The sequence below is a fragment of the Sarcophilus harrisii genome, chromosome 2 (assembly GCF_902635505.1).
Source record: "Sarcophilus harrisii chromosome 2, mSarHar1.11, whole genome shotgun sequence".
Taxonomy (NCBI): domain Eukaryota; kingdom Metazoa; phylum Chordata; class Mammalia; order Dasyuromorphia; family Dasyuridae; genus Sarcophilus; species Sarcophilus harrisii.
The window spans coordinates 104,769,044-104,794,842 of record NC_045427.1 but is presented as its reverse complement, the minus strand read 5'-3'; the positions used below and the strand labels follow the sequence as shown (position 1 = coordinate 104,794,842).

Here is a 25,799-nt window from a genome sequence, read left to right as displayed (position 1 = left end):
CAGTACTGTGGCATTTGGATTTGGCATTACAAGCCTTGTCCATTAAATTACAAATTTATATTTGTATGTGTATATATATATATATATATATATATATATATATATATATATACACACACACACACACACACACACACACTATAAATGAAGCTGTTACAAGTTAATCTTGGCTTTGACCTTTGGCCTTGAATTTGTATAATTCAACTATAAATGAAGCTGTTACAAGTTAATCTTGGCTTTGACCTTTGGCCTTGAATTTGTAATAAATTTTTATTGATCTCTTTTGTTTTTTATATTATCTACTTTATACACACATATACATTCTTATTGCATTGGGAATACTTAAATAACATATATAAAAAAATCATATATACACTAGTGTGTATATGCACACATGCATGTGTATATATGCATGCATCATCATTCACCCTCCCAGAAGGCAGTTCATAAAAGAAAATAGAGTGGAAATAATAAAGAATAAAAGAGATAGGAAATAAACAACTCAGCAAAAATAAATAATTCATTAAAATGTTCTAAAGTTGTATTCACTGTTCCATCCCTGTTGTCTTCTGTTTCGCTAAAGAAGATAAGGAGATGACTTTTCATGTCACTTCTCTTAAGACAAATCTCATGAATTTGTTTTGTTTTGCTTTTCTTATTCTTTTTGTTGTTTTGTTGTTCTTATTCTTTTCATTTATGTTATTGTAGTCCTTATTCACATTGTTTTTCTAGTTCTATTTTGTACTAGTTTATGTGATTTTTTTTCTTGAAGATTCTTTATATTTATTATATTTTATTGTCTCTGTTACTACAGTTAGATTCTACTCCATGTTCCACAAGTTGTATGTTCTTTCCTCATTTAATGACTAATTTTTTTTGTCTAGTTGTTGACTACTACAAAAAGTGCTATTATAAATATTGGGTCCTTTCGGTTTGTCATTCACTTCCTTAAGTTATATGCCTAGCAACAGAATTTTTAGATCAAAGTATATGGATATATTAGTGAATTTTTTTTTTTTTTTACATAATTTCAAATTACTTTCCAGAATGATTTTATTCCATTTCACTGTTTAGTCAGCACTGTATTAGTATGATTTTCTTTAGTGGATTTTTATAGTGTGTGCCATCTATAAGGGAGTTTGTATCACTATCGAAGTCCTGTATGAAATTGTTAATTTCATATTATTAATATTCATATTATTATAATTTCCATATTATTTTAGTTGAAATAATTAAGTTTGTGTTTTATCAGAAAATAAAATAAACCCTATTCAGAAACTGAGTTTTGTTTTTATTCTTTAGCCTCAAGTTGAAGTGCTATCAGAAGAAGAAGGAGAAGAGGAAGAAGAGGAAGAAGACATACTGTCTTTAGCAGAAGAAAAATATAGGCCTGCTGCACTTGAAAAGATGATAGCTTTAGTTGCTCTTTTGGTTGAACAGTCTCGCTCAGAAAGGTAAAACAGTTTGACACACTTAAATTATTTTTGATCCAATTCCTTTAATATGTTTTGGTCAGTCATGACTATATAATTTTAATAACAGTTTTGGCCTGCTGTTCAAAAATCAAGTTGATTCTGGAGGTTTCAGTTTTATCTGTACCAAATCATATTTCTTTAAGCATTCTAGGGAGCTCAATATTTTAAAAACAACTTGGTGTAGGTATAAAATAAACAAAAAATAATTGAATCTTCAGAGATTTTTTTACAAGATGTCTTTCAGGCAACTCTGTGCTAGTTAAAAGACAGTCATTGTTCTGTAGTAGTGGATTAGTGTAAGGGAATTCATTTCAATCTGCTTTTTGTTTTAGGCATTTAACATTGTCTCAGAATGACATGGCAGCATTAACAGGTGGAAAGGTAAAGTAATTTCTGAAACATTTGAAGGAAATTGTAAATAGAATATTTGACCCAAATAATAATTCTTTTACAATTATAATTTTACTTTTTACAGGGATTTCCCTTCTTGTTTCAACATATTCGCGATGGAATCAATATAAGACAAACCTGTAATCTGATTTTCAGCCTTTGTCGATATAATAATCGACTTGCAGAACACGTAAGTGCTTAGAAATACAGGCTTACAAAGGAATAGAGAAGATTTTTTAAGCTTTAAGGAAAATTTTGAAAATCTTTCTTTCTCTTTTTTTAAGATTATTTCCATGCTTTTCACATCCATAGCAAAGCTGACACCTGAGGTATGTACTAAGTAATTTTACAAGCATGAATAAAAATTCCAATAATCACTAGATTTGCCATCAAAACAAACCTTTTAAACTATTTTCAAAGAAAAATATGTATATAAATCTTCTTATCTTTTTAGCATTGCAGTAAACTGTCACTAAATGAATTTTAATCAACCAAATTAACTGTCTTTATACTAGTTATTAAATAATCTTATTTTATTATTCCTACTGTTTTTTCAATGTATTTTTATCCACATAATAACTAGATTGTTTAGAGCTGTCCTTGAGACAAAGTAATTAAGCTAACTAAAATCACATAATAACAGAGAATTCATAAATATTGCCTGTGAAAATGTTAAAGTTGCCATGACATGCTGGACTGAGTTTATTGACTGTTGCAAAGCTCTTAACAGATATCTTTATTTATGCTGAGTATCTTGTCTTCTACATAAAACACTATGTCAGGACAGTATATCAAATTGAAGAGTACTTCATATGGTTGTTTGGAGTTGTGAGGTTTTTTAAAACATAAAAGGAAAGTTCAAATTGATCAAAGTATGTGTACTTGCCTTGATTGATTTGCAGATACAGTTTTCCAGACTTTCAACTAATTGCACAGAAAGTTACATTGTGTGTTACTGAATCCTGAAGAATTGAAGAAATATTAAAAGAATAAATAATATTTATACTACATACACTGTTTCTAAATAAAAAGGATTAAAAGCTAAACCACTGGGATTTTTCTTTTTAATAAAGTAGCTATCTTGACTCTAAAACCTGACAGATAATAGCAGTGACAATTTAAGACCATTTGCATTAATGGGTTGATTTCCAAAATAATAAAGAACATATTAGTAAAGAGAATACAGCAGCAATTCACTACCAAGTTTGAGATTTATACCAGGAAAACAGAAGTTTAGTATCGAGGAAACAATCAGCATATGGCTGTACTTGGAGTAAGGAAGACCTGACCTCTAATTCTGCCTCTGCCATTAATAACTCTGTGACTCTAGAAAAAATACTTAATCTGCATGGCCTGAGGCTCCTCATCTGTAAAATGAGGATAATGATATCTATTTCAGATTTATTTATGAGGATGAAATGAAATAATATAGCTAAGTAGTAAAGTAGATAAGAGCAATAGACTTGGAGTCAAGATGACTCCAATTCAAATACAAACTTAGACGTTTACTAGCTATGTCACCAAGGATACTCCCTTAATTTCTAACTCATCTGTAAGATGGGAATAATAACAATATATCTATCTCCCGAGATTGTAGTAAGGATAAAAGGACATAATATTTGTAAAGTATTCTTCAAATCTTTAAAGTACTGCATGACTTCCATTATTTATAGAAATTATTATTTATAGAAAATACTTTGCAACTTTAAAACACTTTATAAATGTTAATTCTTAATATTTTAGGCATATGTGGAAAAATAAATTCAGTTTGGCTGTATGATGTAGAATGAGGAGAATTAATGTGAAAACATTCTAAAAATTTTCTAATGAGTTGAAGGTGGATTCTGAAATGCTATGGAATTTATATTTTATCCCAGAGGCAGTAGGGAGCTATTAAAGCTTCCTGAACAAGAAAGTCCTGTGGTCTGACCTGTGTTTTACAAGTATCAGTTTTACAACTATGTGGAGAATAGAGAGCAGAGAGACCAAGTGGGAAGCTATAATATCCACGTGAGAGGGCATCAGGTTTTAAACTATCATTGTGACCATGGGAGTGAAGAAAAGGCAATGGTGAGAAGAGATGTAGAAGTAAAATCAACAAGGCTTGACAGTAGATTGTTTATAGATGGGGAGGATAAGTAAATGATTGTTCTTTGACTTTACAGTTGAGATCCTGGGTAACTAAAAAAGTGGTGGTGCCTTATATAGAAATAAGGCGAAATAAATTTAAAGGGAAAAATACTATTGTCTATATTGGACAATTTGACTTTGGATCACCTATGGGAAATCCAGGTGAATATGTTCAGCAGGAAGTTGGTGTTATGGGACTAGAGTCCTGGAGATGTATATATGTAGATAGAGGAATGGTCTTCATAGAAAAAGGAGACCTGATGAAACTTATCAAGACCAACTATAGAGAGGAGAGGGCCCTGAACAGATCCCCAGGGTTCATGTTAGCAACGTAATGTGAATAATGGAGACTTTGAAGGAGTAATCATAATAAGAACAAACAAATATCCCAAAAACCCAGAGAAGAAAGATTAGGTGGGAGTGGGGGAACAGTGCCTATCAATAGTGCCTAATGCTGCAGAAAGGTCAGGAAGAATGAGAACTGGGAAAAAGCTATTGTATCAATTAAGTGATCATTGACAGCCTTGAAAAATAGTTTCAGTTCAGTGATGGGTTTGAATCAGGAAAAAGAAATTTGAAGAATTAATACAGAAACCAGTGGAATAAATTTTTATGATTACCTACTTTCAAGTTCAAATATTGGCTATATAACAAATTCGGGCAAATCACAGTTTCTCAGCACCCCATATACAACTGTTTTCTATATTATTAGAACTAGTATTGTGAAATAACAGATCTGGTGGTCCCATTTTAAATTGGAACTCATGTTTTATCTGTTTATTATGTTAAATGAAAGGTTGTGGTAGAATCATGATAGCTTAGAGCTCTCACTTAGGAAAATTCTTAACACTTAGGCAAAAGTTTGTCTTTCTGCCCTAATTAAAAAAATTTTTTTTGTATTTTTTGTAATTTTTTGTACCTCAGCTTCTTATAGTTGAAGGAAAAATTTATATTAATGGAAACACTGGAATAAACAAGTGGGTAAAATATATTACAATGTACTCAAGTAAAAAATATTACAGTGTCTCTTTAATGGACAGGTATAAGAAGGGGAAGATAACAGTATATACCTTTTTATTATTTCAATTCTTGAAAAATGGATGCACTTAAATACTTTTAGCCTGAATCTTCTCTGTTGAAATATATGTAGGTTATGAAATATGAAATATATTAGTAGCCTTCTTTTATGTCTCCCTTCTCTGCCAAAGCTCCGCCCATTTTTGTCTTTATCTTTTTGCCTGTTGCCTCTGTGCTACCAATTTTTCCTGGCTCAATTACTGCAGACATTTTTCTTTCAACTGTGACTCCACCCTATCTACCATGCTGTTATAGCTATTTTTTAATCTTAATTATTTGCAGTTCTCTGAAGTTTTCCAAACATTATTAAATCATCAATAAATGTTTCATTTTTTCTAGTGTTATACTTTTAAATTTTTCTCTTAATACTATAACCAAAATTCCTAGCTCTATGTCAAAAAAAAAAAAAGTGTTGTTCCTCTTTTAATTCCTGTATATAATATGCTCTTTATACTATTAAAGAATGATTCTTCCATGCTGATGCTTTTTAGGATGTTTAGCATAAATGAGGCTTTTAGGGTTTTTTGAAAAATACTCCTCTTTTGGTCAATTTTCTTTTGCCAGGCATTTTGACTACATTATTTCATTTGATCCTCATATCAATGCTTTGAAATCAGTGGGTAAATCAGATATAATTATCTCAGTTTACACTGTAGAGAACTTAGAGTTCAGAAAGTAGTGAGTGACTTGCCCATGCTTACACAGTTCATAAATATCAAAACCAGAATTTAAACTAATATTATTCCAACTTTTAAGTCCAGTACTATTTATCAATGTTAACAAAAATTAAAAATTTAACTCAAATAATTGTGGTCACCAAAGTTACAGAATATAGGATATAAACTCGCAAAATCATTTACAAACATCATGCTACAAATATAGGCCAAGAAAAATTTTTTTTTCAATTCCATGTATAACTACACAAAATGTCATCCTTAATTTTATATAAACACATTGTGTTTTAAGTGATGATAAAACCAAAATCTAAATTATAATAATTACTTACTTAACCATGTTTGTGAATAAGTGGAAATGACAGTATATTCTAAACCAATTTGTAGGTTTCAAAGAATTTTAATAAAATACCTTTTGGCTTTCTTTTTAGAACTGGATAAAATTGTAGTATAATGTATTACATGATTAACCTTTAATATCTTTGATCTCTTATTTAATTTGAATATATAGACAAAACTCTTGGCTTTAAATATACTAATTTATTGTTGAGCCCTGTATGCCATCTGGCAAGAGGTCAAAAAAAAAAAAATACAGCCATAATAAGAACTATAATCTATATAGTGCTTTTAGGGTTCACAAAGCATTTTGTGTTTTGTATAATATTTGATAAATATTAAATTATTAGATCTTCACAACAAATTTGGGAAAGTGGGTGTATTCATTTTTTACAGATGAGGAAACTGAGGCAGACAGCAGTTAGGTGGTTTGCCTAGGGTCACACAGCTAGTAAATATATGGGGATAAATTTGAACTCAACTCTTACTGACTTCAGATTCAGTGGCCTATTCATTGTGCCACCTATCTTCCTGTAGACAAAAGAAAGAGAATAAAAATCTGAATACTAGAAATTATAGCATGTATTAATCTTTGAAATTTTAGATTAAAAAGTGAAAATGATTAATTAATTTGGGAAATTGACAAACATTGTGGAAGAAAAAAGTTAGATTCTTATCTCTTCCTATATAAAACAAAGCTTTCTTCTTTCACAAAATTAAATATAAGAAAACTTTGAAATCAGGAGGAAAAGGAATATATTTCTATCAGTTGTGAATAATACAAATTTCAAACTGCTAAATAGAAGAAATTAGCAATAAAATTTGCAGAAAAGTGGTTCATGTTGTAAATAAAAAATTCAAGAAATATTCATCCTTTCCGATAATCAGAAAAATGCTAATTAAAGAAATTTTCATGTGCCAATTCGTATCTGTCAATTTTTTTAAAATAACAAGTAACAAAATTCAGTGCTGACAGATTTGTGGAGAAAAAGTACCATCATACATTGCTAATGAAATTGTATCTCCAACATTTAGCACAGTGCCTGGCATATAGTAAGTGCTTAATAAATGCTTGTTGATGGACTGATGGACTACGCGCTCTGAGTAGGGAGATAGAATGTGGTGTAAGAGGAATATCAAGAAGACCAGTATCACTGGATCATAAAGTATGTGGAAAGGTAGGAAAGGGTCAGGTTATGAAGAGCTTTAAAAGCCGAACGGATTTATATTTGATCCTGAAGGTGATAGAGAACTACTGACGTTTGGGTGGGAGTTGGTTTTGGGGGGGGATGCAGAGATCATATAGTCAAACCTACACGTTAAGAAGATTGTTTTAGCACTAGAATAAGTAGATAGAGCCTTGAGGCAGGAAGACCAATTAGAGAGCTAATGCAATAGTCAAAGCATGATGAGGGTCTGTACCAGAGTGTCAGTGGAGGTAAGTTAAGAGTATAATAGGTTGTTAAGGTAAAATTGACAGGCAACATTTGGGGCAAGAGAAGAGTGACTTGAGGATGACCCTTTAGTTTTTGAGTGGGAATGATTAGGAGATGCCCTATGCAGTAATATGGAAATCAGGGAAAACAGAGAAATTGGTGAGAAAGAAAGCAAGTACAGTTTTGTATATTCAGTTTAAGGTCTCCACAGGATACCCAGTTTTAGATGTCCCATAGGTATTTGGAGATGCAAGACTGAAAATCAAGAAAGAAGTTAAATCTGGATGAATAAATCTGAGAATCATCTGAGATGTATACCATTAGATGTGTGTGTGTGTGTGTGTGTGTGTGTGTGTGTAAAATCATTATGTATGTACTTATGTTTTTCAGTTCTTTCTCTGGATGCAGATAGCATCTTCTTTCACATGTCCTTTGTAGTTAATTTGGATAATTATAATTGTCAATGAGACTTCTTCTTTCAAAGTTGTTCTTAAAACAATATCTGAATAAGGAGGAAAGAAATTTACTTGATAACTTTATATTTAAAAGGAAAAGCAAGTTCATAATAGATTGGCAGTTTCATGTGCAATCATCTTTTTTATTACACTTTGTTATGGAAATGTTTATTTTATTCCATAAAATAAAATCTTAATTAAAAAAAATAATCAATCTGCATAGAGATAATTGTATCCATGGAATTGATGGGATTACAATGAAACAGTTTAATGAGTGAGAAGAGAGTCCAGGACAGAGATTTGGAGGATACTCACAGTTATCGGGTGTGACCTGGATGAAGATCCAGTAAAAGAAACTGAAAAGGAGGGATCACATAGATAGTAGGAAACCCAAAGATAGAGTTTCTAAAACCTAGAGAAAATAGTCTGTTAAGAACAAGAGTGATAACTAGTAGTAGAGGTTTTTGAGAGGTAGAAGATGAGGCATGAAAAGAGACTATTAAATTTGGCAATTAAGATATCATTAGTAACTGAAGATAGAAGTTTCAAAGCTTGTCTAAAGAGGGTTTTAAAAGGATTAAGTTGCAGAATTGAAGCACTAATTGTAAATTGCTTTCTGAAGGAATTTAGCCCCAACAGGGAAGGGAATTATATCTATAGCCATGTACTAGCTGTTTAACCATTAGTAGGACATTTTTTTAAATGTCTTTTTCTATCAGTGCTACAGGCAGCTCTCTAAAACTATAAGTTGTGAAAAGGGTTCCCAAGTTTCATTGGATATGAACACTTGCAGCAAAAATGTAATTACAAGTCCAAATCTGTCACTTCTTCACAAAAAAATAAATTATGCATAAGGCACTCTCCTGGTGCTGCAAGTACATATAGAGATGAATTATCACAATGGAAGGGGATTTAGAGGGAACAGTTAATAATCTATTTTTATTTTTATTTGTAAATATACAATGTATATACACATATTTATGTGTATGTGCTAATGCAGATATGTTGCATATATTCTTAGTTAATTTTTAATTGTACATTTATTGTGTTATTTGGGTTTTTTGCATAATAACTTTTATAAATAAAAATGTATAGGTTTTATTGTGTGTGTGTTACAGGCTGCCAACCCTTTCTTTAAATTATTAACTATGTTAATGGAGTTTGCTGGTGGGCCTCCAGGAATGCCACCATTTGCATCTTATATTCTTCAGCGGATATGGGAGGTATGTAAAATGTTTTAGTTTTTTATATATTTTTTTAGTCAGTTGACTTTTATAATTCATTTAAAATTATTCCACATTTTAATTGATGAACCTAAAATGGATGAACAGTTTCTGGGCTAGGAATGGAGATAGAACCGTGAAACAGAAATCAGTGCCATTTTATTAATGGCTTCAAAGAATATGGTTTCTCTGATTGATGTTTCTTTCCCCTAGCCACAACCATAAAAAGTTTATCCAGCTAGTCTTCCAGTTTGTTTTATTATTTAATACATGGTAATTTATTCACCTGTCAAATGAGAAATGAGAAATTCTTCATTTCGTGCTTTCTTTAAAACAAACAAACAAACAAACAAAAAAAAAAACCCAGGTAAGAATGCCCTCAAATCTGTCCTATTTAGTAATCTTGTTTTTAAATGTGTACAAGTACAAATAGAAGCAAATAAAAAATCTAATGCTTTGTATCATATGTATTATGATGTATAATCAAATATAATATATATATTACAATGTATAATGTATTACATACATTAATTTGTAATCTTTTCTTTAAACTTGCTTAATACTGTTTTCCTTTCACTTTGTTTATAGGTGATTGAATATAACCCTTCTCAATGCCTTGATTGGTTGGCAGTGCAGACACCCCGTAATAAATTGGCACATAGTTGGGTGCTCCAGAATATGGAAAATTGGGTTGAGCGTTTTCTTTTGGCACATAATTATCCTCGAGTCAGAACTTGTAAGTTAGAACTTTGTCTAAATAGCAAAAGGTGGATTTGTGGAAATGTGCCAAGAGTATTGGACACAGACACCATTTTGCAAATAATTGAAACTATTCTCTTTAAGGTTAAGTAGGTGTAGAGGTTTTTTAATGGAGAATTATGACCATAATGAAGAGCGGAAGGATGAAAAGAGAAAGAGAAGCATTTATTAACATTTATTAAATACTTACTATGCATTGATCATGCTGTAAGAGAAAGAATACAGTCTAGAACCCATGTCATATAAAGAGTACTTGAAGAAACTAGAGATACTGAGCTTAAAGAAGGAAAGTGTTGACATCCTAGCTATTATCAAGTATTTTAAAGGTAATCATAGAAAAGAGAGAGTAAACTTAAATTATGCTACATTATAAAATACAGCAAATGTATGAGTTACAGAGGGTTTAATTTATATACAATTTTAAGAAATCATTACTGACCATCATTGAATAGCTTTCTTATATAAGATTAACATCATTTAAAATATTTCATTAGCACCTGTATGATTGTCTTTCAAGATTATTCAAGGGATCCCATGGTTGGAATGTTTGATTAGACTATTTCTACTTCCCCAAGATTTTGTGAATAAGGGGAGTCAAATTGAAATAGTGGATCAGGGGTTCTTCACTATTTTGAGTCATATACCCTTTTGGTAATAGAAAGCCTTTGGACCCCTTCTCAGAATAATGTTGTTAAATGCCTAAAATAAAAAGTATATAGGATGGCAAAGGAAATCTATTATAATTAAGTATAATTAAAATAATTATGAGGGAATGTTATCAGAATTTTTTTTTTTTTAAATTCATGATTTCCCTTTCCCTTCAGCCCCTACTAGACGTGGAAAAACTGAGTGATAAACTAAAATTTACCTTTTTCCCATTGAGCATGACTAGCCTTCTGGCCAAAGCTGCTTCCCCATTTTCCTACTTTCTTCAATATTATTATTCACAATGCATGAATAACAGTAATGCCATAAAGAAAGGTATCTAATCACATTGAACCTAAGGAGGCAAAAAATATTTTAACAGTGTTATATTCCATTGTGTCCCTCAATAACCATTTTAATATTTGTGAAGTGAAACCATAATTTGTTTTGCAACTTTTTTTTTACTCTTGTAATTTTCTGTGTCATTATGATAGGTTTGGTGAGGCTCTAACATTTTGCTTTCTGTCTTTTAGCTGCAGCTTATCTTCTGGTATCTTTAATTCCAAGCAATTCATTCCGTCAAATGTTCCGCTCAACAAGGTCTTTGCACATCCCGACACGTGACTTACCACTCAGTCCAGATACCACAGTAGTTCTGCATCAGGTCTACAATGTGCTTCTTGGCTTACTTTCCAGAGCCAAACTTTATGTTGATGCTGCTGTTCATGGCACCACCAAGTTGGTGCCCTATTTTAGTTTCATGACATATTGTCTCATTTCCAAAACAGAGAAGCTTATGTTTTCCACATATTTCATGGACTTGTGGAATCTTTTCCAACCTAAACTCTCTGAGCCAGCAATAGCCACCAACCACAATAAGCAAGCTTTGCTTTCTTTTTGGTACAATGTATGTGTTGACTGTCCAGAGAACGTCCGCCTTATTGTGCAGAACCCAGTGGTAACCAAGAACATTGCCTTCAATTACATCCTTGCTGACCATGATGATCAGGATGTGGTGCTTTTTAACCGTGGGATGCTGCCTGCCTACTATGGCATTTTGAGGCTCTGCTGTGAGCAATCGCCTGCATTTACCAGACAGCTAGCATCTCATCAGAATATTCAGTGGGCCTTTAAGAATCTTACACCACATGCTAGCCAGTACCCTGGAGTAAGTAAACTGGTTCTCTGCCTATGTTTTCAGTTTTAAAGTCTGTATGTCACACAACTATAATATCGTTTTGATGTCTCATTTCTGGATTCTTTAAAAGGAATTGTTTATGTAAGTAAACATATCTAGTAACATTCTGATCTGATGAATTATGAAATAGATATCACCTACTTTTATTGCCTTTGGTTTTAGTAAGCTAGTTTCTATTATATTTTCTTAAATTATATCTTAATAGTTCAGGGCAAGCTTTGCTAGCAATATCCAAGGAAAGAATAACAGTAGTAGTTAAATCCTTATGTTTACTTCTTTGTAATGTTATTTATCTGTAATATAAGTGAAATTTTAGTGAACATGTGTTGGGATTGATGTGGATCATCTACAGAATGGATTTTTTAAAGCTCTCAGATTTTTAAAAAGATGAGAAAAAGAAGAAATTAAGTAGTGAAAAAAGTTAAGCTGTCTTATTACAGCATTTCTTTTCAGTCAAATTAGGAAAATATTATACTGAATATTATAAAAGATACCTTATATAAACAAAAAAAAAATGCTAAATTATCTCCAGGTTAGTTTTTCATAACATTCATTAATTTAATTTTTGTTTGGTTACTTCCCTTTAAAATATGAATATTATTGTTAGAAGTACATAACAGAAATTATTATTGTTAGAATAGCACTTTAAGTAGTGTTTTTATATTATTACATTATTCTGTTTTGATCTAATATTTTCTATTACAATCATATCACAACTTGTCCAGCCATTTCCCATTTGATAGGCATCCCCTCAATTTCTAATTCTTTGCTGTTACAAAAAGAGATGCAATAAATATTTCTGTAAGGCAATAATGCTTTTTGAGGGGGCCACATGTGCATGAGTGTGTGCATGTGTATGCATACATATGCGTGTAAAAATGCAGTGAAGAACCTTGAACATGAATCCAGGCTTTGCAATTAAAAAATAAATTTATTCTTTTAGTATGTCATACCATCACATAAGGAAAAAATAGGATTACTGGCAGTGTTATGTCTTTATTTATAAAACTTGGTTAAATTCAATCATTTCTAATTCAGTGACCTAAAGATATCATACATTGATGATGCTGAACTGGGAGCTTTATTTTCTTAAATTTATTTTGAATTTATGTTTATCTTCTCTGAACCATATCTCTTTTTCTTGCTTAGAGTGCTCTGTCTCTTCCCACTACCATGTCCTTTATTTCACTTGTGTACATGTTCTATCACTGTATTGCAGTGGTTCTCAAACTTTTGTTCTCAGTATCTTCATGTTAAAAAAAATTATTGAGGATCTGTTCAAAGAGTTTTTGTTCACATGCATTATATTTATAGCTATTTACTATATTAGAAATAAAAAGTAATTTTAAATTTGTAGATCCTCTGAAAGGGTTTCAGAGACCCCAACAATTCTTTGGACTACACTTTGAGGACACTGCTGTATTGGAAAGCTAGGTCCTTGAAAATTAAATCCATTCCCTCACTAGTATTTAGTTTCATTGCTTTTTAGTTATTTTGGGCCATTTTAATGGTGTGAAATGGTAAAACAAATTAAAACAACATCTAAATTACACTTTTCATCTTGTGAAGATAAGCACTTTTTTCAAATTTTTATTATTTGTTTCCTCTCTTGAAATGTTTATATAGTTTGACCATTTATCCATTATATAATGGAATTGCTACTGTGACACTTTAACAGTCCTTTGTATGTCAAGGTTTATCTGTCATTTATGTTTTCCCCAATTTCTTATAATGTAATTATTTTTTGTTTTAAGGGAATTTTCTTTTCTTTTTTTTTTTTTTTTTTTGTTGTTGTTGTTGTTGTTGTTGTTGTTGTTGTTTTAAGGAATTTTCATTTTTATGATGTCAAGTCTGTCAATTGTAACCTTATGGAATGAATTACCTTCTGTTTGTTGAAGTGAACGAATTAATCTCACCTCCACAAATTATAATGAGTATTTTAATATGTTTTCTTCCCTATTTAAAATAGGAGTGGGGTGGTTGTGTTCATGTCTCAAGTATCTGGAATTCACTGGAGTATATAGTATAAAATGAAAACTAAAATCCCTTCCCCAGATTAACAACCACATTTGTTGTCTTTGATTGTGCTCCCAGATTTTTCAGAAACCACCCTGCTCTTCATTTCTCATGGTACAATAATCCAATATATAACAATTTGTCTAACCATTCTCCAATTGATAGGCATCCCCCCAATTTCCAGTTCTTTGCCACTACAAAAAGTTGTCATAAATATTTTTGTACATGTAGGTTCTTTTCTTTTTTCTTTGTTCTGTTTGGTATACAAATTTCCTTGGGTTAGAGTGTATTCAGAGTTTTATGACCCTTTGGGCACATTTCCAAATTGTTCTTCAGATGGATTAACTCATAGTTTTGCCAGGGTGTACTCATATACCTATTTCTCACATCTTTTTTTCAGCATTTGTTATTTTCTTTTTTTGGTCTTCCTGTGAACTCTTTCTAAGACCCCTGGTGTTAATAAAGTTTTAAGAAGCGACATGTATCATCTCCCCATTTGAAGTATAAGTAGCTTAACCAGTTTCTCACTCTTTTATCATTTTATACATCTCTTGAGTCCTATGTTTGAATATTATATAGTGTCTCTTCATTTTTGTTCTTTTCATCAGGAAATCCATAGTTCTTTTTCGGTTTTGTTTTTTAATAATAATTGATTTTTCCCCATTACATGTAGACAGACAATTTTAAATTTAAAATTTTTGAGTTCCAAATTTTTTTCCCTTTCTCTTGCCTCCTTCCTCCCTGACATAGTAAGTAATTTGATATAGGTTATATATGTGCAATCATGAAATGTTTCCATATTGTTTGAAAGTCATGTTGTGAGGAGACAGTAACCAAAACAGGGGAAAGAAACGTGAAAAATAATATGCTTAAATCTGGATTGAGAATCCATCAGTTCTTTCTCTGAAGATGGATAGCTTATTATGAGCAATTTGGGATTATCTTGGATCATTGTTTTGTTGGGAATAGCTAAGTCATAAACAGTTCTTCATCATGCAGTATTGCTGTTAACTGTGTATAACATTTTCCTGGTTCTGCTCACTTCACATTGTATTAGTTAATATGTTTCCAGTTTTTTCTGCAGGTTGCTTGTCTTGTACAATCATGTACCACAACATATCCAACCATTCCCTATTTGATAAGCATCCCCTCAGTTTCCAATTTTGCTACTACAAAAAGAGCTGCAATAAATACAATACATCCTTTTCCCTTTTATTTGAAAAATCTCTTCCACAAAAGACATAGTGATATTGCTGGATCAGAGAGCACAGTTTTATAGCAAGTAGGGCAGGATTCTAAATTGTTCTCCACAGTGGTTAAATAAGTTCACAACCTCACCAATAGTGTATTAATGTCCTCATTTACTTGCATTCCCTTCAACATTTATCATTTCGTTTTTCTGTTATGTTAGCCAAACTGGTCAGTGTTAAGTGGTGTCTCAAAGTTGTTTTAATTTAATTTGCATTTCCCTAATCAAATTTAAAGCATTATTCATGTGACTATGTGACTATAAATAGCTTTAATTTCTTCATCTGAAAACTGTTTGCTTATATCTTTTGAGCACTTAACCAGTTGGGAAATGACTTGTATTCTTAGGAAAGCGATCCAGTTCTCTATGCATTTGAAAAAAAGATATACTTGCTACAAAAATTGTTTCATTTTGTAATGCTCTTTCTCTCTTGTTCATGAATTCTTCTCTTCCTTGTAGAGCTAACACAAATTATACCTTGCTCTCTTAGTTTGCTTATGATATCACCCTAAATGAGAGGTGGGGAATGTCTAGAGCCTGCAGGTTATATAAAGCCCACGAAATCATTCGCTAAGGTAGCCACAGGCAATGATGAACTAAAAGCTAGGTGTAACAATTTCTCATTGCTTGAGTTCTATAAGTTGATAATTTCGTGTGGCCTGCAAGTGATATTATAAATATCCAGATGTCCCTTGGTAGCAAAATGGTTTACATGCCCCCCCAAATCATGTACCCATTTTGACCTTATTTTGGTACATAATTTTAAGATGTTGCATCTATACTTTCATTCTGCCTTACTGTTTTCTAGTTTTCTGAACAATTCATAGAAGCTCTTTTGGATTCTTTTTTTATTTGCTCATTCTTCCAAACTACTTTGGACTTTAGTTCTTTTCATTTCTGGAGAGAAAGGTTTTGTCTTACCTGAGCTGTTTTTTATGTACTTCTGCTACTTTCACAGCATAGTGTGGGACCCTATATTTAGTTCAGATTTATGAATGTTTGTGTGATCTGGAGAGAAGTTTGTTCGTTGTTCTTTGGGTCTGAGTTTTGAAAGTTGTGTCTGTTGGCTCTTATATAGTTGTTAAGAGACTTGTGGGACTCAGTGTTAGCAGGTTCAGAATGACTAAATTGGTCTTGGTCTCCTATACTGGTTATTACACTGAGGGTTTATTCTGACACTCGAGCTTAAAGTGAATGTTGCTCTCTGTTTCTGAGCTCCGAGCCACATTGTTAAGTTTTGTAATTGGTTCTGTGCTCAGTACTCAGCTTAGGCTTCCCACCATTTCTTTCCACCCTAGATCTGTGATTTAAGAACTAGGTAACAGGTAACAGAGCTGCACACTGGCTTCTTTTCTTGCATGAGCACTAACTAGTGCAGAGACTCTGGGTTCTCTTTCTGCTATAGTGTTTAGATTTAGCTTTTCCCCTGGGCACTAGAAGGCTCCTTGTGCCTGCCATTGTGTACTCCTGGCCAGCTCCCAATGTTGACCTTCCCCCCTTTCCCCGCCCCCTACCTTCTCTCCCCCCGCCCCTCAACTGTCTATACTGGAAAAAATTATTCCCTGTGACTTTTTCTTCACTTTCTTGTTCAGAATTTGGTTATTGTAGAGTTGTGATGGGAAGCTATGGCAAAAAATGATTCCTCTTACTCCATCATCTCAACTCCACCCTTGATGACCAGTTTTCCAGTGTACATCTCTTTAAAAATTATGTCTTTCATTCAATTTTTATTTTCTATAGGTTTATTAAATACTAATCTTTGTGTTTTTTCCCCATCATTTTTATGAGAGTAATGTCAGCAGGAAATAACAACTTCACAAAACTCATGTGGTTTATTACAAAAGAAATGAAATACATGTGGAACTCAAAGAGTTCACTATAAATTTCATTATTTTTCCTAGTTTTTAGTCCCTTAGTACTTAGGTATATTACATATGTGACTTAGTCTAGAAAATACTGTCATTTTTCCTATATTAATCCAACCTATTCACATCCTAGATATTATTTTAGTTATTTAGATATTCCTTTATGAAAGCTTGGTCATTTTTTATAGTTCTTATATGGGTAATGTATATTCCTAGGTAGATAGTTAATTATCAAATATTTCAAAGTGCTTTTTATTGTTAAGAGTTTCTATATAGTATTGTTTTCTTATTAATAGAAAATAAAAACAGAGATTACTTTTTAAAATTCATTTAATTCCTATAATTTAGTTTCCATGGTTGGCTTTTTCTAAATGTACAGTTACCAACAAAAAGTAATATTTTAGTCTTTTCTAATATTAATCCTGTCTTATTTCAGTCACTGGATTTCAGTCAGTAGTTATTTCTTTTTTAAAAAAGATAAAAATATATATTATATGTATAAAATATAAATATATTTATATATATACACACAAATGTGTGTGTGTGTGTGTGTGTATTTGCTGAGACAATTGGGGTTAAGTGACTTGCCTAGGGTCACACAGGCAGGAAATATTAAGTGTCTGAGATCACATTTGAACTCTGGTCCTCCTGACTTCAGGGCTGGTGCTCTAACTAGCCACCTATCTGCCTCTAATCAGTAGTTGTTTCAAATGAAAATGATAAGAGTAGGTATCCTTTATTTGTGCCTGTTTTAATGGGATTGCTTCTAATGCTTCTCCTTTAGATATGTGATAGCTCTTGTTCTAAAGATAAAACTCTCTTAACCTATTTTTATTAATTTTATCATTTATAACTTTTTTCTCCATTTATTGACTTTATGTAGATTTTTTTTTTAATTTGTTTTATGTTTTATTTTGTTCATATAAGTTTTTTGATGTTGAACCAGAAATTACACATGATACTATTATGCCTGATAACAAATTTCTTGTATTTTTATATTTTGTTGGCCTGTGTATCTTACTTAGTTTTTTGTATCTATTTTCATTAGGACATTTTGCTTATACATTTTTTCCATGTTATCGTTATTGATTTTTAAATTATACTATATTTGCCTTAAAAATATTAACTGTGTAATACTCCCATATTTCTATATATGTATGGATAATCTCTGTTAACTCAGGGGTTATTTGTTCTTAAGAAGCTTGAAAAAATTCTGTTGCCAATCTATATAGGTTAGGTATTGTTTTATGAGGTAATTCTTTAATGACTTGGTTTTTTCTTTCACTTCCTTGAATTTTTATTTCCTATCATTTCGGTTTTAACAGATTTATATTTCTGTCTAATCATCTATTTTCTCTAAATCTTCTAATTTGTTAAAAATTAGGAAATGCTGCATAGCTGTATTTCTCTTGATTTCTTTTGTGTTCTCTTTTACATTTGTAATTTTCTGAATTTTTACCTTTTTTCTAAATATTATTACTTTCATATTTATTTAAGTCCAGATTTTATATAAGAATTCACATCTCTGATTATCTAGTTTATTTCTTTCTCCTCTATCTTTAATATTCACTGTATTTTAACTTGGTTTTACATTGTTTTGTAAAAAAAGAGATCTTTGAGTAAAAACTTATTTTATTTTAATGTAGGGATTTATGTAAGAACGGTTTTGGTTGGATCCCACAAGTTTTGATACATACGATGATTATTGTCTTTTAGCTTCTCAATTTTCAAGATTTCCTGATCCACCTAATCATTAATAGTTTTTAGTTGTATGCAGTTTTATAACTTTTCCTCATGTTATTTTTATTCAGTTCTTATTTTGTTGCATTTTGATCTGATGATAGAGTGTGTCTAATTTTTGCTTTTTTTTCCTTTGCTTTTTTAGGCAGTGGAAGAACTGTTTAATTTGATGCAATTGTTTGTAGCTCAGAGACCAGATATGAGAGAGGAGGAGTTAGAAGATATTAAACAATTTAAGAAAACTACTATCAGTTGTTATTTACGTTGCTTGGATGGCCGCTCCTGCTGGACAACCTTAATAAGGTTAAGAAAAATAGTTTTTAATAAAACCAAAATGATCATACCCTTTATTTAATGAGAGCATACATTTAAATTATTTATAATTGAAAGTAATACCTTCCCTTTGTTGGAGATTAATAATTAAGCTTGAAAAAGAATATTTAATATCCTAGAAGGTAGACCAGCAAAAAAGGAATAATTTCATTCATTCCCTTTACCTGAAACATCAGATTCAACATTTATAGAATGTGGGTTTATAGTATTAGTAGTAATTATATTTGTCTTTCAGAAAATAGAAAATACTTTACATATTTAGATTAATAAGTAATATAGTAACTTAAGAAAAGTGTGCTTTTTCATATACAAGAATTCCAATAACATTTTCATTTGTAATAACAAAACATAAAAATGAAAAAAATGATATTGCCATTTAGTGTTTTAGACTTAAAAGTTAATGAACTTCTTAAGAAGAACCATCTTATACATTCCTTTAATATATGTGACCAATATTCACACTAGATTTCACAGAATATCGTTGTGTAATAAATAATTGTGTAAAAAACATAAATTTTTTCTAAGGTTAACAAATGAATTCTATGTTATGACCAATTTTTTTTCTCAAAGCAGTTTGTTGAAGGCTTTAATTAATAGCTAGTACTATTTAGATTTATCAGCTTAAGAAAAAGAATAGTGCTAGATTATTTGTTACTCCCATCTCCCATCATTTCCTGAAATATAAAGTATATAAATGAATGATAGTTGTCCCTTTTGATAGATTTGCATAAAAAATATTTGATTAATTTCATAGTTTGTCTTTGAAGACCTAATCTTCTGGATAGTTAAGACTCTCTGGACAGTTAAGTTACAATTTGTTGGACTACTCCTTGATTTACTATGGGTTGGTCGTTTTTTTCTTCTGTTTGTGGGAAAAAATAATGTAAAGATTTCCAACTTGCGAAGAAAGTTAATATGAAAAGATAGTCTTGAAAAATTAAGTTCTCACACTTCATAGAATTTCCAATCCTCTATTTTTGTCCACCTGCATTTTTATTTCCTTCACAGGTTAATTGTACACTATTTCAAAGTTCGATTCTTTTTGTACAGTACTTTTTGGATGTGTGTGTGTGTGTATAGTATTTAACTTATACTTTAACATATTTAACATCTATTGGTCAACCTGCCATCTGAGGGAGGGGGGGTGGGAGCAAGGAGGGGAAAAATTGGAACAAAAGGTTTTGCAATCATCAATGCTGAAAAATTACCCATGCATATATCTTGTAAATAAAAAGTTATAATAAAAAAAAAAAAAAGAATTTATATGAGGTAAGTAAAGAACTCTACACTCTCAAAAAAAAAAAAAAAAAAGATAAATTAGTTCTTAGACCATATACATCAGGAAAGTGAGAGGCATTGTGCTGGGAATGTGGAAACTGAAGATCTTTTTCTCACTCTCTTGAGCAAGTCACAGTTCTCCATTTCCTTGTATCTGAGATAAGAAAATTGGATAAAATGATCTCTGAGATCTTTTCTGGTCCCTCAGATTCTTTGTTTCAGATGTGATTTTTTTTCCCCCATTCGCTCTAATCCAGAGGTTTCATCTATCTAGGGGAACTCCCAGCATAGAAATTCTCTCCAGTTATACAGATTGGCAGTCTGTCAGTATATACAAATATATGTCTCCAACTGCCAGGCTTACAAGGTTGTTTGGGGGCATTGAGATGTTAAGCAGCTTTCTCTTGTAAGGGTAGTTTTCTTACCACTATTCCAGTTTGCCTTTCATTCAAGTTTTTACAATCTATAAATTGAGAATCTCAGCCCAATTGAATAAAGACCAACATGTAATTTTAAATGACTTAACATTTAATAATTAAAAAGTAATAGTGCTTTGATTAGACTTACATGACCCATCAAATAAAGTTACTTCCTTATTCTTTGATATATAGCTCATTCTGTAGAGCTTTTTGGGAAAAAAAATTGATAATCTGTTATTCAGCCTCAATTTTAACAATATAACTCCCTTTGATTAGCATGCTCTTAATTAAAATGAAGAAAGAATAAAGTCTTATGTATTAGACCACAAGCCTCAAATTAAAGATGTTTAGATTAGTATTGGATTAGTAATCCTCTGTTTAATGAGTGAAGACAGGAGACTGTGGTAAACAGAATAGTTCCTTAAAGTTGTTGTGGTAATAATGTGTTATGAATACATAGCCTACCAACTATCACCACTCAGGTGCTCAGATTAATACTTACTTATAAATATATAGATAAGTAGTAAGATATAAAATCATTATTTTCAGCATAATGGACTTTTAAATATTTACTACTATATGTTTAATCCAAGGGACAAAAGGGGTATACTGTGTTCCCTTCTTAAATGGATTAAGGAAAGAGCAGCCCTAGCCATCAAAAGCATGTGGTTGCAATGGGAAAAATAACAGGTAGAGACCAGTCCTATAACTTGCACATGGGAGAATGAATGGTTGAAAAGGGTTTCTATGGATTTAAATTTCAAGATTTCCCGACTCCTCAGCACTCATCTTGCCCATATAACTCTATTTACCTCCCTGGAACTTCAGGTTCCTCTTCTACCTATTTCCCTATTCCCAACCTGAGGTTATAAAGATATTAAGGTTGAAGTGATTATGCTACTATTCTCAACAAAGAATATGTTTCTTTATATCCAAGTTGGCTTCTGTATATTTTTTCTGAATAAATATTGAATATATTCTCTAATACTATATGTAGTTACAAAAAAAATTAGTTTTTAGTTACTTTAGTCATCTAAAATAAAGTAGTAAATAAGCTTTGATGATTTGTACCAAGAAGCAAGTTTAACTTTGTTTCTATGGGGAAAACAATTCTAAATTGCCAGAATATTTTGGAATACAACTTATCCATAAATTTGGTTTTGTCTGTTTGGTTTTTCCCCATGGTACTGGACAAGCTTCATTTTATCAGTGGAGAATTTGAAATGCAATGATTATTTGTTTTAAGTCATTTGTGAATCCAAGAGGAGAATCTAGCTCAGTAATCTTAAAATGAAAGTTTTTTTAATGTCTTAAAAATAAATGAAAATATTTTTCTATTCCTTCAGTGCCTTCAGAATACTATTAGAATCTGATGAAGATAGACTTCTTGTTATATTTAATCGAGGATTAATCTTGATGACAGAGGTATATACATATGTTTATATAAGCATAAGTGTGTGAGTGTAAATGACTTTTTGCTGAAAATAAAGGGCTGTCAGCATTCCTTTTTTAAAAAATATATTTGTGTTTGTATAGGAGAAATTGTATTGTTAAGTAAAATCCTACAATTTATTAACCTGTGATTCCCTATTTATTAACAATATAATTAGATAATTATGGCTGTTTTAATGCTTTTTTTTTTTTACTTCTGGAAAGTGGTTTGATTTTTACTTAATTTTTATTTAAAATTTTTTTAATACTTTAAAATCATTTAAATCAATTTTTGAATAAAGTGATTTTTATCTCATTATTCCATTCTCTGCCGCTCCCTCCCTCCCCGAACAAGCTTGTTAACTAAATAGAATGGGTATATTTATTGCTGTATTTGTAGATGAGTAACTTATACAGAGGGTTTAAGTTTAATAGTTTAACAGCAAGCTTAATTTTCATCTATATGCATGTTAAGTCATTTTATGTTTCATATATAATTTTATATGTATTATATTAGAATTTTATATAACATATAATAGAAGATTAAAATTGCAGGTTAGGATCATTCGAGATAACAGTGGAAGGACATAATTGTTGGAACAAAGAGAAAAAAAGAAATCAGATCTAAAAACAGTAAACCAAGAGTCAATAATTAATAAGCTATAGTTTAAAAGTTAACTAAATGGAGGGAAACATTCCTCTCTTTTTAGACCTTTCTCACTACCCTGTTTTGGGAACTGTGAATAGCCTAGTGTGCAAATCTTCTTCATAGCTACTAGAATGTTAACTCTTACTTCCCAGTTGTTTTACTTCCTCCTCTGCTGTTTTCTGTCCCTTTGTAATCACCTAAAGAAAAGAAAATATTGACTCTTTGAAATATATAGTATTACAGCCTCAGACACTTAATACTCCTAGCAGTGTGACTCTGGCCAAGTCACTTAATCTTAACAATTGACTTGTCCAAAAAAAAAAGAAAGAAATCTATAGGATTAGATATGAATATTGATTTTTTTTTTCCTGAACATCCCTCAAAGTAGATACATTGTTCATAGTGTCTGTGGATCACTAAAATAAACAATGAAACTATAGTAGTGTTATAAAAATAAAGTCATTGTTATAATTTAAACATATTGTTTTTCCATTTTCTGCAGTCATTCAACACATTACACATGATGTATCATGAAGCCACCGCATGCCATGTGACTGGAGACTTAGTAGAACTTCTGTCCATATTCCTTTCAGTTCTGAAGTCTACTCGCCCTTATCTTCAGAGAAAAGGTTTGGTTAATATTGTCAACTTTCACTTAGTTAGTTTCATGAATGAAAGAAAATAGATTGATTAGCCTTTATGTAACTTCACTACTTTCAGAAGAAGTGGGAACAGAAAGGATACAGTCATAAAATGTCTTAGTATCAGTCAGGAATTAAGTTAGAACTATCTCCTTGTATTGTTTGCCTCTCTCCTTGCTCACAGGAAGGATTACCATATCTTTTCATGAAGCCATAAGGAAATGACAACTCTTGTGTCTAATTTACCACTTGGAATGACTTTTTTCTAGTATAAGAGAAATAACAATGAGGACAGATTTATTTCTTCTCCTGTATATAATTTAAGCATTTCATTTTCTAGAAGATGACATTGATGAGATTCATAATAGAATCACTAAAACATGTATTCAAAGAAATTAATCATATTTAAGTTTTACAGCAGTAGACATTTCATACAATTGTTAAACAAGTTTCTTCAGAAAATGTTCCCAGAACTCATTTGAAAGTGTTCAGTCTTTAGTAGCTTATTTGCAGAAGAAAAAAGATTGTCAGAAAGTTACATTGTTTTGTATTTCATGGTGTTTTGGTGTATATTTTGTATTTTCAGATGTGAAACAAGCATTAATTCAGTGGCAGGAACGAATTGAATTTGCCCATAAGCTCTTAACTCTGCTTAATTCATATAGTCCTCCAGAACTTAGAAATGCATGCATAGGTAAGTTACCTGAAAGGGCTTCACCTGGGTCCTGAAAAGAATGAATATTTCTTTGTATATATTTGGTTTTTTAGGATAGTATCAAATTAGTTCTGCTCAGTTAATATTTAACCACTTTTTAAATTTAGTTATTTATTATTGTACATTTAAGAATAGCATTGACCTGTGAATTAGGAACTCTAAATTCTAGTGCTTCCTTAGTCACTAAGTCATTTGACCCTGAACATTGTCTATAATGGACAGATTTTTCTAAAAGAATCTTACCCTCAGTCTTCTGGAGTAATCTGTAATTTTTACATGTTTTCAATGGGAGTAAAAGATGTAGTAGTCCTGTACCTCAAAGTACTCTGCCTAGCCTCATGGGATTCATTCAGACTATTTTTTGGAAGTCAGCCAACCTAGCTAGGATCCTAAAATATAAGTGATTAGAGTTATCTCTCAGTTTAAAAAACATTATACAAAAGATTTATTTCCAAAACCTGAGGTTACTGACATAGTCTAATATTCCTAAAGTTTACATAAAGTTACTAACATGTTTTAGATGTTTTCTTTAACTGTTTCTGTTTGAGCCTCATTGTTTTACCAAAGTGGAAGTAACAGAAGTAGGTACAAAGAAACTGTTCAGTAGTGTCAGGTTTTGTCATGCCTAATGGCTATACTAATCCAGGACTTTACTGTGTCCTTCAAAGGTTTCTCCTAGTAACAGAAATAGTTTCTTTTACCCTCATCTTTTCCTTCTTTAGTTATTAGTCTAGTTTGGGAATTCGTGAATTTGATTACAGCACATATGAATTTCTAATGCCCAAAATAAATTTTTATTTTCAGATGTCCTTAAGGAACTTGTGCTTCTGAGTCCTCATGATTTCCTGCATACTCTAGTTCCATTTCTACAGCACAACCATTGCACATATCACCACAGTAATATTCCAAGTATGTACATATATAGCATGATATCTTAATGTTTGGCATTTGATCTTTTTGGACACTAAAATCTATGAAATTTCATTCTTTCCCTATATCCTTTTCTATCCATTTAATATCCTAGTGTCCCTTGGACCTTATTTCCCGTGTCGTGAAAATCTTAAACTAATGGGAGGGAAAAGCAATATCCGTCCACCACGTCCTGAACTCAATATGTGCCTCTTGCCTACGATGGTAGAAACCAACAAGGTATGTTGGCATGCAGGAAAAAATATGTTTTTCTAGATCAAGATAATTTTACATTGTCCCTTTTGAAACATCATTTCAATTGAACTAATATTTATTGAACTCCTACTATGTACAAGGCACTGTGCTGGGCTCTGCAGAATATTGAAAGACAAGCAGTATGACAGTCTTCTTGTCTTAAATGGGCATATGTTAGAAATGTTCATTTTTGTGCATTTTAAAATTCATTTATATTGTTTTCCTTTTAGTGTATGAAATAAGGAGCATAAGTTGTTGGTTTTGAAAGTAGAAGCAACATTCTTAGCATGTTTCATGTGTCATCCATAGTTCAACTGTGATTGTGGGCTGTGGCTCTTAGACGCAATGTGTCAAGTAGGTTTTTATCACCTTTCTCAGTAAACAGCCTTTTCAGCAATTGACTCATATCACTGTATACAAAATGATATCCTAGTGTCCTGAGAAGAATTTAATATAGTTTATTGATAGAATCATTATTATTACTCTTTCTCTGATCCCCGT

General features: G+C 31.4%; 1 protein-coding gene across 4 annotated transcripts in view; it reads left to right on the top strand.

Annotated features, from left to right (window-relative positions):
* Nucleotides 1-25,799, top strand: part of USP34 (ubiquitin specific peptidase 34) — a 265,762-nt gene that overhangs the window by 226,988 nt on the left and 12,975 nt on the right. For all 4 annotated transcript variants that reach the window (XM_031950529.1, XM_031950528.1, XM_031950527.1 and 1 more), the window contains 13 exons: nucleotides 1,303-1,454; nucleotides 1,808-1,856; nucleotides 1,951-2,055; nucleotides 2,150-2,194; nucleotides 9,092-9,196; nucleotides 9,785-9,932; nucleotides 11,134-11,768; nucleotides 18,814-18,971; nucleotides 22,045-22,123; nucleotides 23,281-23,407; nucleotides 24,006-24,113; nucleotides 24,939-25,043; nucleotides 25,159-25,283. In XM_031950529.1, coding sequence (XP_031806389.1) covers nucleotides 1,303-1,454; nucleotides 1,808-1,856; nucleotides 1,951-2,055; nucleotides 2,150-2,194; nucleotides 9,092-9,196; nucleotides 9,785-9,932; nucleotides 11,134-11,768; nucleotides 18,814-18,971; nucleotides 22,045-22,123; nucleotides 23,281-23,407; nucleotides 24,006-24,113; nucleotides 24,939-25,043; nucleotides 25,159-25,283 — 1,941 coding nt within the window. The remainder of the gene's footprint in view (nucleotides 1-1,302; nucleotides 1,455-1,807; nucleotides 1,857-1,950; nucleotides 2,056-2,149; nucleotides 2,195-9,091; nucleotides 9,197-9,784; nucleotides 9,933-11,133; nucleotides 11,769-18,813; nucleotides 18,972-22,044; nucleotides 22,124-23,280; nucleotides 23,408-24,005; nucleotides 24,114-24,938; nucleotides 25,044-25,158; nucleotides 25,284-25,799) is intronic.